The sequence below is a fragment of the Bombyx mandarina genome, chromosome 09, assembly GCF_030267445.1.
Source record: "Bombyx mandarina strain Sakado chromosome 09, ASM3026744v2".
In the NCBI taxonomy this organism is placed as follows: domain Eukaryota; kingdom Metazoa; phylum Arthropoda; class Insecta; order Lepidoptera; family Bombycidae; genus Bombyx; species Bombyx mandarina.
The window spans coordinates 14,117,892-14,136,786 of NC_143216.1; the positions used below are offsets into that span (position 1 = coordinate 14,117,892).

The following is an 18,895-nucleotide window of genomic DNA, read 5'->3' on the forward strand; positions in this document are numbered from 1 at the left end:
GGTGTCAATACTCTCTGACTTATGAGTGTTAATGACTAATTTATCATTTGTATATACAGACAGACAGGGCGTAATTATAAAGGCATAAATTTTTCCGCCATTTGCCTAGGAAGCCGAAACAAAAATTAAATCTCATAAAAGTCATAGACACTTCTGTTTTACGATCTCTACTAAGCCATAAAACGAACTGTTTAATGTGTGTTAAAAGTTATTTGATCATAAATTTCAGTTAATATTAATAAATAAATAATGGACACTATTTTCTGTGACCTCTAGAAATAGCTTTATTGGGGCTTTTACTGCTGTGTCTGGTTTGTTTTCAAACAGTCGCTTATGACCGCTTCTCATAAAAATTGCCAGAACGTATACAAATTAGTTGAAATGAAAATTAATTATTGAAGACATTTCGTATAGGTACCCAAACATTTGACAATGGTTTGCCAAGCAGTAGGACGAGCCTCTATTGAGAGCGCCCAGTAGATTAACTAATATTTTAATTTAACTTCGAACGCTAAACGTTAAAGCAATATTAACAAATTTGTCAACAGCAATACAGTATAATAATAATTGTTTAAGTTTTTGTGTAGATATGCATGCGCGCGTGCGTGTGTTTATGTGTGGCTGTGTTCTGTCAATGATAATATGTGATGAGGATTACTCGATTGAGTACTAGAGGTATCTGGCTACGGGATTTGAACGTTGATATAGTCTCATCGTTCTAGGATGAGCGTCCTGTCTTTTGAGGCACAGCCTTCAGCGACAATTTAAAATGGAAACAAAACCTCTTATTGAGTGGATTAGTTCGTGATAATTGTAAAAAGAGAATCGTTTCTTTGTCCGTATATTTTAATTTCCCATTGTTCCACATAACCACAGACCACCAATGCCTAGCAATAAACGTGAAACTGTTTAACCACAAATGTAGCAATATATTTTTAAGTACTTGAGAAGCGTGAAAACAGAGTGATCCCAGATATTCGCAGAGCCAATTGATTAAACTTCCACAGATATTTAAAAAGTTTAATAAATAATTTACGCGACATATGTATAATATACATTATTCCTAATAGTATTTTGTGTCAGGATAAAGAAAGTTACATAAAGTCTATTTAAAAGGTAAAAGCTCCTACCAATGACTAAAACTCCTATGTGTATGTACCTACTATTCGTATGTACATATAATACTATCGAAGTAAGTAGGTTCCCACCTACTTACTTCGATAGTATCACGCAAAAGATCACGCGGCCGCTCACCGACCCGCTGGACTGACCTAATAAAGAAGGCAACTGAGTCCACTATGGTCGAATGTACTCGTAACGCTTCGAACCGCCAGACCTGGAAGCGCATTGCCTGGAGGGCGGTTGTCGGGAGCATGGGCGACCTAACAGGTCCTACTGCACATACAGCGTCAACGCAACCACGACCACTATGACAAGAGTGTCCGACTGAGAAGAAAGAAGTAATACGGCTCCCGTTATTACTACATTCGATTTTAAGTTTTATCGTATAGTATGAAATACATTGAAACACTCGTAATATTTAAAAAAGGAGTAGCGTCATCAATGACAAAATAAAATGAATACTGGGATAATAAAAATATTATTATATTATTATTTGAATGATACGTTCCAAATTCATATATGCAATTTTATTTTTATTAAAATCAAGCAATGTAAATTTTACAAAAATTGTAATGTTCTGAAAATCTTTAAATTAACAGTAAAACATATTTACTATATTCCGTTTCAATAAAAACTGGACGATGAACGAGCTTTGCTCGGTATTTTTTTATAACGCCATCTTGTTGTGTCTTTAAAGCGGTTATTTGCTAAAATAGTATTATTATTCGCCAATAGATGTCGGGAAGAGTTGATTATTAAAAACACGAATAAAACAACATTTTCTGAAAATAAATCGTAGCTAGATCGATTTATCGCCCCCGAAATCCCCTGTATACTAAATTTTATGAAAATCGTTGTAGCCGTTTCCGAGATTCAGATTATATACATATAATATATATTAATATACGAGAATTGCTCGTTTAAAGGTATAAGATATATATGTTTTGAATAATAGAATATATCTTTAATATAACAGATTCAAAGTGTATACTACTAAAAAGCATTATACATTTCATTCACATTTAGCAATAAACATCGACCACGATTGAGAACAATTCCCATGAACATGGCGCCACGGCTCGGTGCTCGATTAAATAATTCATGTGCCTACTCGATTGTATCTGGTTACGTCTATCAAAATGCAATTTAAAACATACGAGAAGACAACAATGTAATTGCCCTATACTCCTTTATCTATTGTACACTTTAGAATCCTTGTAGTCGAGAACTCGGTGTCATTGAGACAGATCTGAAAAGTGACCTAGCTCAAATCAATAGCAAGCATAACAAATTGTAAAAAAAATCCGCAGTCGTTTTAATAATTTTTACTACTTTAGATAATTTTATAGTTATTGGTAGTCAGCGGTTTGGCTTCGCCCCTGGCATTGCTTACGTGCATGAGCGACAATAACCACTTATCATCAGGTGGATCGTATGATCGTTTTAATTGCTAATTTTAATTTTAATTATAATTTTAATTTTACTACCATAATTCTAAGTATTATTCTACTTACGACATATGGACTTAAGAGGGTCTGAATTAAATGAATTTTATTTTATTTTTATTTTTTTTAATTATAAGGAGAATAAAAAAAAATGATGATAGGACATCTGTCACTGTATGAGCAGGTACTTGACTGCGGCAACCAACATTGACGCATCAACTACAAACAAGCATTAACATTAATCTAGAACCATAATGCTGTTTGTTAAGTTTATAATTAAAACCACTTTTACGTTTTGATGTATCGATTTTTTACTGTCCTTATATTATTTCCGACATTTCGAACACACACACAGTTTTCGGAGTCCCGGACGACTAAGATAATGTTATTCTTAGACATTTTCACTTATGAGGTGCAATGATAATAAAAGCTGACACTAGACACAATGGTCGGGACAACAGTACTCCTTAATATTTGGCATTAAGTCCACCACTGTACTTTTAGGCATTATTTGACAATTAAAAAAAGGTTTAAGGTTAAATAAAGGTTTAGACTTAAGTAGCTGAGTTGCACCAGTCTCAAGGTAGATGTCGGCATTTGCATTGTGATGTCTGCATGCTCCTCTAATCAATAACCATCCCATCCATTTTTGGAATAATTCAGATAACTGGCAACAGAAGTTGGAGGAACTAATAAGCACGTTTGTACATTTTCATACTTCCAAAAGACCCTCATGAACCCTTGAACATGGGTAATGAGAGCGTAATTAAATAGCGACTTCACCATGGTGTTTTGCTTGGTTGGTTTTCCCACGTATCTTACAAAGATAAGGCGTATCCTGACACTGGTGTTAAAATTAGGCCTATTGTACTTGATTTTCTGATCCGTTTTGTTTTTTGTATTTACATACATAATTTAATAAAGAGGTATATGCTTTCATCCGGATCAGAGAAATTTTAGCTTTCAATTGTATTGCTCTCAGCGTAAAATGTAGGTCATTATTTTCATGTTAGTAGTAGTAAAATCAACAGATAGATTAATACAGAAGTAGAATCACTAATAATAATAAAAATCTGCATTCATAACAGGCCAATAGTATGTGTTCAAATCAGAAATCATGTTAGATGAATTATATATTTATAATTTATATACGTCTATATGTATATTGTTATTGTAGACCGACCCACAGCCCACTGAGTTTCTCGCCGGATTTTCTCAGTGGGTCGACATCCCGATTCGCTGGTAAATTGGTAAATTTAGCGAAGCACTGCTCTTGCTAGGGTAGATGCTAGCAGTATCCCAGGCTGACTCCCGTGAGCTCGCCTGCACGTTAAGACGCCCGGTGTTTGAATCCCGCACACAGATACCAATTTGTCAAAATAAATGCTTAAAAAATGTTCAATTACTTCTACGGTGCTATACTAATAACATCGTGCAATACAAATCAAACCAGCATTTTTTTTTTCTTTAGTCATTGCCCTTGTAGGCAGACGAGCATACGGCCCACGGAGTCATCGTGGCCTAAAGGATAAGACGTCCGGTGCATTCGTATCTAGCGATGCACCAGGGTCGGAATCCCGCTGGCGAATATCAATTTTTCTAATGAAAAACGTACCTAACTAATTAATGTTCACGACTGAATTTCACAGTGAAGGAATAACATCGTGTAATAAAAATCAAACCCACAAAATTATAATTTGCGTTATTACCTTTGGTAGGACGTCTTGTGAGTCCACACGGGTAGGTACCACCACCCTGCCTATTTCTGCTGACAAGCAGTAATGCGTTTCGGTTTGAAGGGTGGGACAGCTTTTGTACTGAAAAACTGAGACTTAGCACTCATGTCTCAAGGTGGGTGACGGAATTTAAGTTGTTGATGCCTATGGGCTGCGGTGACCACTTAACACCAGGTAGGCCATAAGTTCATCCAAACCATATCTACAATAAATATACCAAAGATTAAAGATTATACAGATATATTTATTACAAATTTACTACCTTAAAATTACCTTTGAAATAGCATGTGTTTTGTTGAGACACTTTGTCTCAAGGCGATATCCACACAAACAGTGTACCGCCATTCCAGTTCACTAAAGTAATAACTTAAACAATAACTTTAGTGAACTGTAGCAAAACCAAAACAATAAAAGCTTCACTGACTTTTAAACTTTTTAGGATCCATTGTCAGTATTGGACAATGACAGTTTTTACGATGTCAGGAGATATCCTTAAAAACGGTGAAGGTGCGTGACTCATCAAGTCACAGGTCGAGGGGTCACAGTTCATGGAATTCATCATAGAGCTAACGCTGAATTAGTGGTTTTAGTATACTAGATAGAGCAAATAAGGTTGATAAAAGACTGTCCCAAAAATTGAATAACTAAAATTTTATTCCTTACATAAATTACTTACATAGGTATATTTAGCGATTTCCAAAGCCAAATTAAAGCGATCATTCATTTTAAAAATGAGATCTCTAATTTTCGATCCAGAACACAATATTGTTCCATGGCAGATACGGGCGGAATGGGGTTACCCACGCGTGTGAAATTACCACATACCCTATCACTAGCACCTAAAACAAAACCTAGACTGATATACATTAAGGGAGGAAAACAAACTGCCACTGCAATCGGCTGATAGAAAAAAGTTACAGTGAATTTTGTGATAGTTTTTTCTGTCGTAAAGCATTCTTATCTAGACAATAGGACAGCGGTTATTCTAAAATAATTGAGACTTTGATCTCATCTCTTAAGAAGAGCAATATGGTCTTCAGTAGCTTAACACCTAGTAAGCCGTAATTGGGATGTTAAGAATCGTTTTAATTCTAACGGAAGCGGACGGAACGGAACGGTAATTTCCCGCGGCCAAAGTTTTTTAATTTACTATTGAGGTACCCATTCTAGTACAGGTTGTCTTTAATTCTGTAGAGTTACCCCGTTTTGTCGTTAAATACGTTAGCAACTTAAAATACTGATTACGTTAAATAAAAAAAATGTATATACAAATTAACAGATAAGACAGACGTGAGATGGAAGACTAATCCGCCTTCAATAATGAAAATCTGGTTATTTCTTCAAATCGTTTATACAGCACCATAACAAAGTTCGTTGCTACTACACTTGCTTTTCAAGACATTTTTTATCAGTTACCCCAGTGACTCTAAAATACACTCCCTTCCGTGTGCATTTCCTTCCCCAGGTTAGAGCTCCGTGAGTTCACCTACTCGCTCGGTTACGCTGGCATAGCTTCTCAAGGCTAGCAGCTTAGGTATGAAAAAAAAAATGTTTCCTGTAAGTTTTAAAATGAAAAACTGGTATTAAGTGACCCAATATAATCGTCACAGGATTAATAAAACAAATTAAAATTTCTTGAAAGTATAATACTACTGAGGCTTTATTACATATCATTTAAATAGCCGACTTAATTAAGCCAACGCTTAAACCCCTTTCGGTTTAATTTAGGAAACACGGTTCAGTTATAAGAAAATTTATTGAAGCATGACGTCGTACGACAAAATCTATTGAAATAAAAGTGTGTCCAAATAAGCTGTAGACCGATTAATTCTCTAAAGAGTGTTCCAAACGATAGGTCAGCAGGGTTCAATTCAGAATTAAATCAATAAACGAAACAAGATTGTCAAATATTCAAAACTTTATACATATTAATAAACATAATATTGTTGTTGTAGCTGGAAGAATTATATATTTAGTTTTTTTAAGCATCTTTTAAGCGTATTTTTTCTTTTATATTTTTCTTGAACCAGAGTGTCAGAATTGAGGAAGGAATTAAAGAAAATTATTCCAACCCATTATACGTTGAACAATATCGTTTTCAAGACACTTCCACGATGTCACTTAATTAAAAGCTAATAATTTAGAAGCTTCAAAATTTATGTTGGCATAACCATTAGCACTCTTCAAAAAATCTAAAATATAATATTTCATTATTTTTTTAAAACTATCCTTGATGTAAGAAGACCAAATAGTCGAGCCAAAAAGTTTAATTCACATGAACTTCAACAAACATAACAATGGTTCAGCGACACAATCTTTCTCACAATTCATTATTACAGAAATTAGTTACAAGAATAAAACCAGTGCAGTTGCATTGTCTAACAATTATTTTGAGATTAACTTGCGTTTCCGTAATCGAAGCGAATGGAAATTGAAGGAAGATATATATTAGAACGAAATGTATAATACATCCGGACCCCCTCAGCGACAAGCGATGGGACTGTTCGAATTACATTGTCTAGAATATAGTTTTGTGTAGATCAAATCATCTACTTTTTAATACCCTTTTATTAGCTTCAGACCTATGTACCTATGTTAGTATGTAACGGAATCTTTGAACATGATTTTGACCGCCTTCAAAACATCGGATTAACTCGAAATTTGGTATACTTATTAAGGACCGATGACAATTCAATATTAAAAAAAAATGAAAAATAATATTGAAAAATTGAAATTCAACTAAAAAATTTAAATTAATAGTTTGCTAACAAAATACGGTTTTATAGAAAATCCAACTAAAGAATAGAAAATTTTAATAAATTTGAATTAAAAATAGTGTAAGAAAAGATGGTTTTATTGTAAAAAAAGCGTAGGGTGCATGGTATCAGTAGTTATAAATATTTACTGAACAGATATGACTAGAAGGGTTATTTTATAATATCCTGAAAAGTACCCCACGCTTTTTTTATAATAAAATCGTTTTTTCTTACACTGTTTTTAATTCAAATTTATTAAAATATATTTTCTATTTTTTAGTTGGGTTTTCTATAAAAACGAATTCATGGGAGAAATACGTATGTAACATCTGTACAATTTGCAAATTGACCTTCGCAACGAAGGTGAACAAAAACAATGAGTCCGTGAACCGTGACGAACAAACCCGAAGCCGCTTATTAGAAATGCAATAAAAATGACCCAGTAAATGTGAAGCTGTAATTGAGATTACGCGTCGTGGGACTTTACGACGGAAATAATTTACGGATAGATTGTGCCACCCACAAGCGAGATTACACTGAAGCCATATAAGCTCTTATAAGAGACCGTGTTAAAGTTTCGATGCGCTGGTGGTCGATGATCGAAAGCCTATGCCTTATGACCGCGATGATGCAGATTTCAATTGAATATGCAATTTCGAAAAGGGCACATTTCGCAAATTTTGTCAAATGTGTCAAATACATGTACTTTTGAGGCTTACCTACACCCATTTTATAATAATTCCAGTAATTTTCAATTGCTAATTAACACTAAAATATATCTCAAAAGTTTATATTTTAAATTTTACACTGCTTTAGAAAATAATCAGTTTTTTTAATTTCCTGAACATTTTACATTTTCAGAGATGTGCCCTTTTCGAAATTGCATATTTAATTTGATGTTAGCTTTAAACACACCTACAGCCTACAAGTACAAGTTAGCCTTCAAAGTTTTCAGTATCATTAACTTCAAAGGATATTAATGATTTTCTCTGTAAATATTTTTTAAATGGCCCTCACTAGCTCACCCATAGTCCAAGCCCAAAGACTCCATAACATAAATGCGAATAATCAATTTGAGCTTAAGGAAGTACGTACTTAGAACATGTTGCACAATGAAAAAATAAACATTGTGTAATAAAAATTAAGACCCGATTTTTTTTTATTTGCGCAAAAATGGCAGAATGGCAGAAATAGGCAGAATCTTAAGCCGTAGGGGTAGGCTACTACTACCAAACGCCGCTACCATCCTGTCTATTTCTGACGCGAAGCCGTCATGCATTTCAGTTTGAAAGGCCAGCAGTTTCGACTACACATCTCAAAGATGGTTAATTTTATGATGTCTACGGACTCCGTTAATGTTACCCAAGGGAGGTCGTGGCCTCACCCATCAATCTTTTTAAAAAAAATACAATAAACATTTGAAAAGTGGTGTATTCCTAAAACTAGAATATTACAAAATTCGGTACCTAGTTTAAGTGGACACGAAAAATAGTTTAGAGGTCTAATACTTATTAGACGTACTTTGAGAGAGAGCATGATTTTTTATGGCCTTAATAGGCGAACCGTCTAATTGATGCTGAATGGCTTGACTGGTGCTCGTGGACATCTGTAATATTAGGGACACAACCAAGCCGGTGGCTACCGATTAATATTGCTTTCATTGAAATAAACATAATGTTTTGTTGGTCAAGGAGAAGTAAAAACTACTAAACTTTCGGATATACAGAGTCTAAGCGTATTTGTTCTTCCTCGAATACTTGAGACCTTAGAACTTATATCTCAAGGTGGGTGGCGCATTTACACGCTGTGGATGTCTATGGGCTCCAGTAACCACTTAACACCAGGTGGGCTGTGAGCTCGTCCACCCATCTAAGCAATAAAAAAAAACGCTTTTTCAATACACAAAAACATGATAAAATTCTAGCCAACGACCGTTGACTCTACAACGTTTGATCAATTAGCAATTATCTTTAATTTATATCCCATACATTAAGATTTAATGTCGTACTTTAATTGAGATAACAAAATTTAATTCTAGTTGAGTCTGAGTGAAAAACAAAAGTATATCTAAAGCAGACAGAAGAAATAGCCGTACAATCGATTACAAGACCGTGTTTGTTACGTCAATGCTTTATATCTTTATTCAGATCATTTCACTTTAGAATAAAAATTGAATCTCAGCGTCATAGATAAGATAAATATGTATTATCATTATTTAGTAACACTTGACACATGTTTGTAGAAGACAGCGCACTTGTGGATTTATAAAAAAAGAATAACATATTATTATGTAAAATAATAGTGACAAACAAAAACAAGCTTCAGTAAATATGTCGATTACGATTAGAACAGTTTGAGGTTATGTGACTTCGAGTGTTAATCGTCAGGATGGCTACGCGAATATTGCAATCTATTAGCTTTTTGGTATGTAGCTTTTCTTTTCTTATTGCCTCTGAGCTTACGGCCTTCCTGATGGTGAGTGGTCACCGTCTATGATCGAAGTCATCAATGTTAGGGCAGTGAAACTGCTACCTGCCGCTAAGGACTCTTCTCAGAAGTAGGACAGGAAGAAAACACCATGGCGGGAAGTTCATTAAATCTCTAATCATGACATGCAAGAATTTAAATTACAGTCTTACAAAAAATTATGTTAACATATATTGTACTGTTGACGGGTGAACGAGCTCACGTCCCTCCTGTTGTTAAGTCACTATCGAAGCCCATATACAGGACATCGTAAAACCGCCATGAAGTCTAATTCTCAATTCCATAATCGTTTATCTGAAAGATTAAAGATAAAAGCAACAGAAAATATCACCAGACAAGTGAATACCATTAATATGGAAATAATTTGCAAAAAAATTGAGAAATTTTACGTTACAGTTACGATAGATAAAGCTAAGGGAAAACTTAAATAAATATGATAATCCTTATTGGAACATATACAGCAATACTACAAACAGCTAATAACTCTATACCTTCTTAGGATATGTTCGGAGCGGGCTTGTTGATGCCGCAACTAGCCAATCATGCGAAACAATTAGGATGCAGTCACATACAAATAGGAACGATGAATGCTCTGTACTCTGGCTTCCAGCTGATATCCGGACCTGTCGTCGTGAGTTTTTATACTTTTGCTTCGGTCAATTTTAAAAGACTTAAGTTTCGCCAACCGGAGATAATAATTACTGGCATAATTTGGAATTGCAAGACAGAATGCTCTGAGGAATTGTTCGAGATGATACCGACATCTCATTTTTACCATCGCACCGCTCGCCACCGGAGTAGAGTTCATCCATACTGCCTAGAGCCACTGCGGTCATCCACAGTGCGTTTCCAGAGGTATTTTTTGTCACGTAACGTCCGACTATGGAATGAGCTCCCCTACACGGTGTTTCCCGATCGCTATGACATGTCCTTCTTCAAACGAGGCTTGTGGAGAGTATTAAGCGATAGGCAGCGGCTTGGCTCTGCCCCTAGCATTGCTGAAGTCCATGGGCGACGGTAACCACTGACCATCAGGTGGGCCGTATGCTCGTCTGCCTACAAGGGCAATAAAGAAAAAACTTTTTAATATTCGCTTTGCCTATACGCTGGTCGCCTAAAGGACTATTCCAGTTACGCACGAATAGATAATATGCAATCGAATGCGTAATTGATAAATATATGATTCATCGTTATCTAATACTCGAAAAATTACTAAAATGGATTTTACTATATTTATCCGGGCTGTCGATTAGCTAATACTCGAAAAATTGCTAAAATGGATTTTACTATATTTATCAGGGCTGTCGATTAGCTAATACTCAAAAAATTGTTAAAATGGATTTTACTATATTTATCAGGGCTGTCGATTAGCTAATACTCGAAAAATTGCTAAAATGGATTTTACTATATTTATCAGGGCTGTCGATTAGCACATGCATATTCGTACTTGTTTTTTTAAGCGAATAAATTAAAATATTATATTAACAATGGTTCAGCCTTTACACTTATTGCTATTTGAGAATTCAAATTAAATCGCCCGTAATTATAAACTAAATTGATCAATGCAAAACTAGCAAAACCATTTACTCCAATATATTTCGATGTATGTTACTTCAATTCCAGGGAAGTCTCAGTGACACAAAAGGCAGGAAACCAATACTATTGTTGTGCCTGTACATCTGTGCATTCGCATATGTGTCGCTCGGGATTACATCCTCAATTACGCTATTTCTATTGTTAAGATCTGTGATAGGTACGTATCATTTCTATGTAATTTACGTAGTATTATATAATAACATTATATACCTTTATGAATTTGTTGATAGCAATCTAACAATTGATTGATGAGTCTAAAGTAATTAAAAAATAATTAGCCTGTGTTCTAACGATTAAAATACTAAAATAACCAAAGAAACGACTAACTTTTTTTAGAGATAGGTTTTTTTTCAATACCCAAATTAATTTTAGGCATGTCCAAACAAACCCAACTATTGACGAACGCTTTAGCGCCAGACTATGAGACAGATGGAACCAAACAATCAATAGTATATGGAAGGATGTCGACAATGACTGGACTTGGAATGTCTGTGGGTCCTATCATTGGAGGACACATAATGGAAGCCTATCCCAATAACGGATTCACTGTAATTTGCTGTGTAGTCAGTGCTATATTTATTTTCAATACATGTGAGTAACACTACCTAGTAGTCAAATTAACAAATAAATTTTAAGTGCCCATTACAGACTAAAAGAACATTGTAACGTGAATTCCACTTCTCACTTGGAGAGATAATGCAAAAGCTCCAGCGAGACAACGAATATCCTCGATATAACAAATAGCAGTAGCAACCAGTCCGAGGTTGCAGTATATTTACTACCACGATTAATCAACACAGGATCTGGGAATCTGTAAATTAGAAATTATATTATTACAGCATTAAGTGCGAGGTAGCGGCGTCACATAAATTTTTGATTTTGGAAAACATATATTTTTTACAAAAATCCTATACATATACTGATTAGTACGTTTATTTACAAAATTAGATGTATCTGTTTAAGTACGTAATATCGGTCAATACTAATTCGCGGGAAGATTGAGAGTCAATCATTCAATCAGACAATTCAAAGAAATATGTATTTAAAATTTGAGCAATATTTGGCTTCATTCCAACTTTTTTTAGTGTAATTGTAAAATATTTATTTTTCAGTGTTGCTCAGAAAACTGCCTGACGTAAAGATTTCGAAATTTGCCAAAAAACAAGTCACCATACCGATAAAACTTTTGGATTCGATTACAAAAACAGCTAAAGAATCCATTGATGAATTTCGCAAAATTGACTGGAGCATCTTCTGGGATTTGTTTTTATTTAAGCTCCTTATAACATGTTGTGTTGGATTGTACTTCAGTAGTTTTAGTTTATTTTTAAAAATATACCATGAGGTGTCTCCAAAAGAATTGGGATATTTAATAGCCTTTCAAGGCGGTATGGGATCTTTATGCACGTATTTCATTGGCCACATCACGAAATTGTACAAACACGATGAAGATTTTTCTCAAAGAATGTTGCATATTTCACTTGTATTATCTTTTACTTTATTGGGTTTATCCATGACTTCCAGTATCGTTATTTTTGTGTTGCTATTAATACCTTTTGCTTTATGTGGATCAATAGGAAGAGTTACCACTTTGGAAATGATTGCTAGTAGAAGTAAAAACACAAATAGAGGAACTATAATCGGTGCCTCAAATAGTATGAAATCTTTATCTGGGGTAATAACCCCATTGCTTGGTGGTTTTATTGGAGAGTATTTAGGTATAGCTTATAATTTCTACTTAGCCTCATTTGTGGCTACTACTGGAGCAGTAGCTATAAAATATCATAGAACATACGTAACATCGAAAAATAAATCTGAATAATTATTATATATTTCTCTATCATTTGAAAGTTAACCCAATTAAAATTATGAATTCATAATTGCTATACAGTTTTCTTGTAAGTTAATGCAAGTGGTAATTATATGTGGGGCAGGTGGGGAGTAGTCTCGTGTGTGGCTGGTTCCCACGGTGGGTTCCTTCCGGAGCCGGTGACCCATGACGCTACCGTCTCGGCGCCCACCTCGCGCCTCTCATTGTTCCCTTCAATAGTTCCCTAGACATTTACCTACGAGGTGATGTACGCTGGTCTTATACGCCCCCTCTGTTTATACAAGGTACTTTGAAATCAGCGATGTGGAAATTAAATTCGTGCAGTTTCGTCATTGTGGTTCGATTGCTTAATACAGGTGTTCTGTTTTCGTTCACAAAATTAACTTTGGCGTTTTTACGGCAGGTTTATGTTCATCGTATTTTTATTAATGATAATTCATCTATTTTATTATTTTAATAATGTTACAATGAAATTAGAAACAGACGTTTCAGTTTATTTATTTATTTATTTATAATCTACACAAGAAGTGATTTGGATCTGGTATTATGTGTTTATGTTTTTAAAATTTATTAGTTGAAATTTGGAATCGGGTGTTAATTTTAAAGCACGTCTGACCTCTCAGATATTTCTACTTAAATAAATTAATAAACGGTTATCTACATTGTCAGTATTATTGTTTCACGGGTCCACGCCCTGACTTTTAGTTTTAGAGAATTCCCTATTTTTCAGTGGATTTATGTTATAATCACCATAACGATCTCGGCGTAAATGTTATATATGGTAAATTATATTTTTGATTTAATAGATGAAAATGAACGAAGACTTGATATATTGCTTCCTCTGTATTTTTGTGTAGTGGGAAAATCATCGTATGCGGCTGGTTTATTATCAACAGATGCACCTCCTCGACTTACATCACTTTTCCTTTATCATACACCTTTAGTAGTAATTTCTTCACCTTATGAATGAGAGAGTAGACAGCGACATGGTTCTGTCTTTGGCAATGCTAATGTCCATGAGCGACGCTGAACCCTCATCAGGTCGGTTGTACGCAATAAAAAAGACTTCCCACTATATCTTATCCTAATTTGACAATGCAAGGCCATCTTTTCCAAAGATGGATTGACGTCAGGCAGACGGCCACTCGTAAAAGTGTCAGCCGCATCAAAATACAACACTGCTACATGTCATACTGAATAACCCGGACTGTAGGTCAAAACAAAATGATTGAATTTCTTTCAGAAATAATAGAGAATAATAGAAGAATAACAAAATAATAGAAAGCTTATTTTTATATTTTAATGGGGATTAGAGCTCATTTATTTTTTTCAATTTATTGGAACTAGACAGAATAGAATTTGAATGAATCTGTTATTGACCCCAAGGCTGTAGAGATGCTTACATTGCCGGTTAGAGGATTCGTTAAAATATAATTATTATTGAATATTGTTTTCCATGCCTGCTCCTGTCTCGTCTATTTTTGATAGGCAACACAAATTAAAAATAACTATTCGAGAGAATTGAATTTGAAATGGAATTTGAATTTTTTATTAATTTTCACATTACAATAACAAATTGATTTTCTCAACGATTTGTCGAGTAAAGCTTAAAACTATTGTCCAGTATTTACCGATTTAAATTTCAAAATATATTAGTCTCAAAGAAACGAAATTTTCCCAGCCATAAAAGTTCTATAAATAAATGTGCTTTAATAATTTTTGTCATGTCACACATGTCCGTACTTGGTCATTTTATATTCAGCGAAGGAGCTCGCATCGCACTCATATGAATGCATGACGTGTCTCAAATTGAAATTGGAACGGGATTTTTATTTTCAAATGATACCACCAGAGAAATAATAAAATAAAGTGTAAAATTACTATTTTGTTTTTTTTTCTACGTTGTCGACAATTACATTATGTGTAATAATAAAAGGAAAGGTAGATGGCAAACGTTCCAGAGGACGCAGTCCCACAAGATAGTCGGACCAAATACGATCTTCTCTAAGCATCAATTTCCACAATGCCCTTCATGAAGCAAAGGATCGCAGCAGATGGAGGGAAATCGTACGGGAGAAACTGATGCAGCGGGGGAGTCTCGACCCTCAGTAATGAGGAAAACGACGCGAGGAGGAGGTAATAATAAAGAGTTTGAGAAAATGTTTATGATTTTTTTATTTCAAACATTAACGGAGTTATGTGTGTGGGTGTTTTTTATAGCCTTTAGAGCTTCGATCTGATCGAAGCTTTAGACAGATGAGCATATGGCCAACCTGATGGTGAGTCGTTGCCGTCCGTTTGAAACAGTATACGTGATAGCGCTCATGAGACACTGTGCATGAACGCAGCGGTTACATATACTATGGATGAATTCTCTCCTGTGGCGACAGGTGCGATGGTAAAGATCATCTCGAACAATTCCTCATGACACTTACAATTTAGACATGCGCAAAAAGTGAAGAACTTACCGGGTGGGTAGCTGTTTATAAAATTCAATATATTTACTAGTTAATTGTTTCGACATCATCACATATAAAAAAAAACATTAACGTGTTTTAATGTCTCAAACATTATCTAAAAGTTTTTCATTAATACATTTTTAATAATAAAACAAAGCAATCAACAATAAAACAACTCGAGTTAACTTAAACTTAACTTATATCGTAATAAAAAATCAGATATGTCTAATTCTAAATTCGATTTACTAATTTAATACACGTATGTTAAGTAAAATAATATTCAATCCATCTAGCCGCCATTAATAATAGAACATCAATATATTTCTATAAGAAAAAATCTAGTATAAAGATAATAAAATATTTTAAATACGAACGTACGTTTGACACATACTAAATGGGACAGAATGTTAAATATATATAATAAATGAAGAATTGCTGCAAAATAATATACAAGAAATTATGGAAAACAATGAAATTCTGTTCTACATAAGGAGTTTTCTAAAATATGCACTTAAGTATTTAGTTAATTATTTTTATTATTATATATAAATATTTTTTAATTTATGCCGCTCAAATTTATTAATTTAATAAATTTAATGATTTATATGTAAAAGCAGGGGGCGCCTTTCGGACGCAGATAAATTCAAGCATGACTGGAATACTCGACGTGTAGTGAAATTACTTGTGTACACACACGTGCACCTGCTCAAAGGGAATTGTTTGGTTACCTGCACTGACAGGGCTGCCAGGATAAGTTTTTGTATTTTTAAATTGCATATACTTTTTTTTTCTTTTTTTTTCCTACCTATGTTGATAGCCTTGAGAGGCTATTTCAGCTTCTCCTTAACGTGTGGGTGAGCTCACGGAGCTCAAACCGGGAGTGTTGGTAACACTGGTCCTAGCAAGTGCAGTGCTTCGCAGAATTTACCACCGGATCGGAAACGCGACCCACTGAGAAGATCCGGCGAGAAACTCAGTGGGCTGTGTATATGGGTTAATTCACTCGTCGAGCCCTTCGGTGCTTGTGGTAATAAAAAGCACCATTAATGGATCAGGAGGATCCGTAATGACGTGATTTAAGTATACACGGAAGCTAACTGGCTTTACAATGTAAATAGCGTTGCTCGCTGTCTGACACGATATTAGTGAAATTAGATATTATAGGCATTTGTAAAAGGCCTATTGTGAGTCCGCCGCATAGCTACCATCACCATTTCTGTCACAAAGCAGCAAGCTAGACTTCAATGTGCTTGCGAGTTTTTTAACGTTCTCGATAGCGTAAAAGTTAACTCAAATTTGTATGCAGTTGGAACGTTTGCCTACGTTTGCCGCTAGGGGTACTGTTCCGACTGCATATAAATTTGAGTTAGCTTTTACGCTATCGAGAACGGTAAAATACTCGAACTAAGCACACAAGTCTCAAGATGGTTGGTGGCATTCACGTGAAGTCTAACGGCTCCGATCAGCATTTAACACCAGCTGTTGAGCTCGATCGCCCGTCCATTCTAATTTCTAAAAAATACATTGAAAAATCATTATTTGAAATATGTTAAAATTATTATATTCTGTAATGTCTTGATAGCCCTAACTAAAACACGGTGTCACGCCATACCCAGAACTGTTGATATAACTACTGTTTTTGTCTTTCACTGTGTAAACGCTAGAAAGGGATAGCAGTATAGAGTGCTGAGTTCATTTCGATAGGTACATCCATAACTACAGAATTGACGAGTGTAAGAAGAAATATACATAATAGCAAAACCCACATTCTTAATACATTAACACTTTATTTAGTCTAGTAAGTTTAAAATTAAATTTTTGTAATATTTCATGAGGCAGCGACACACAAGCCACGGGTTCCGGTTGGAGCCTCTAAACATGACAACTGTCGGTATTACCGCCCATTTCGAGACATAAGATCGCTCGATTCAAGCTAAATTAACAATAACAAACAAGGCATTACCCTTTTCACACCGAAACACGTGGTTTCTTTTGCGATGGAAAGCCACAAGTTTTTTTTTTCAAGATACTAAAATACAACATCGAATTGAATGATATTCACGTAGCTGTAAATCAATAATGAATCGTAGTCTATGTCATTTAAGTTCTTAGTAAGAAACTAAATTCTTAAATCTATTAAGCCATCAAGAAAACTGCGCTAGCGAAAAACTTCGAAGGCAGAATTTGTGCATTCGATTGAATACGGAAGTACTTTCAAAACGAATTTTGTACAGATCAAAATCGGTATATTGATTTGACCTTGGTTTTCTAAATTACAACTTTCTTCAATTGCATTGCATTAGTTGGGCGGACGAGGTCACAACTTACCTAGTGTTAGGCAGTAACCGGAGCCCATACAATTTGCAAGTGAACACCGCCACCAACTTGTGGTAGATGTCTTTAATGTACCTAACAACAACTGTCCCACCCCCAGACCGGAACACATGACTGCTTCATGGCAGAAATAGTTAGCATTTGTCCTCACAAAACGCCTTACATTAGTGCCTATAATAACTAATTTTTCAAAAAGCTTCCTATTGTTATTTAAGTCACTAACGAACAGTCCTCACGCAACCGACTTCCTATTGCGAACTATTAGAACAATTGTTCACAATCACATAAAATACAATACAATACTCGTAATCGTCGAAACAAAAACTAAGGAAATTACGTATCGCACTTCCTTGGTTAAAGATATTTCCACATTTTCATGATTCACAAACGGGGAAAAGCAAAGCCGACAAAGAGTTCGACGAGCGAACTAACCCATAGACACAACCCACTGAGTTTCTCTTCTCAGCAGACCACGATTCCGCTCCAGTTGTAGTTTTTAAGAAGCCCTGCTCCTGCTAAGGCCAATGTTGGCAAATTCTCTCGGGTTGAGCCCCGTGAACTCACCTACCAACAGCTGGAAGGGGTATGGCCTGCCAGCAAATAGGTAATGAGAAAAACAGATAAAATGATTGTGGACTTGAACAGTTATATAAATTCAAATATTGTGCATTAAATATATAATTATATATAATTGTATACTTCAATTATCTTAAATAAAACAGAACTCTCCTTATTTTGAAAACTAGTGGTACTCTACAATTTTTTTTCACATAAACCGCCGATCTCACCGCGTGTGTGTGTGTCTGTGAGAGTCTGTGTTCGAGATCGTACTCGTATTACTGATGGACGAGTAGAGGACGATGATATGCAAATTTTCAATAACGCGATTGGTCGTCCATATTGTTCCCCTTACCCACCAATCCTCGATTCGTGTAACACACCATTTTTAGTCATGTAAAAAAGTTCGAACAATAAACACCTTACTGGAGGAAAAATACGCCACAGACAAAACAGTTTTATTTCTCAGAAACCAAATTCACCAAGCCTCTCAACCAGCAAACAAAATCGCAAGCCGCACCATTTTTTGGACCATCGAGCCAAATTCAAGATTCAGCGACCATTGGAATCA

At 35.0% G+C, this 18,895-nt stretch overlaps 2 protein-coding genes across 2 annotated transcripts in view; one reads left to right on the forward strand and one right to left on the reverse strand.

Moving 5' to 3' along the window:
• Positions 1-18,895, reverse strand: part of ec (ubiquitin specific peptidase echinus) — a 124,113-nt gene that overhangs the window by 78,711 nt on the left and 26,507 nt on the right. The gene's annotated exons all lie outside the window — the stretch shown is intronic.
• On the forward strand, positions 9,281-13,635 carry LOC114239846 (solute carrier family 67 member A2). The gene is made up of 5 exons (XM_028170270.2): positions 9,281-9,483; positions 10,046-10,177; positions 11,170-11,299; positions 11,515-11,733; positions 12,255-13,635. Exons 1-5 carry the CDS (start codon positions 9,448-9,450, stop codon positions 12,962-12,964), a joined length of 1,227 nt encoding a protein of 408 aa, XP_028026071.2. The 5' UTR covers positions 9,281-9,447; the 3' UTR covers positions 12,965-13,635.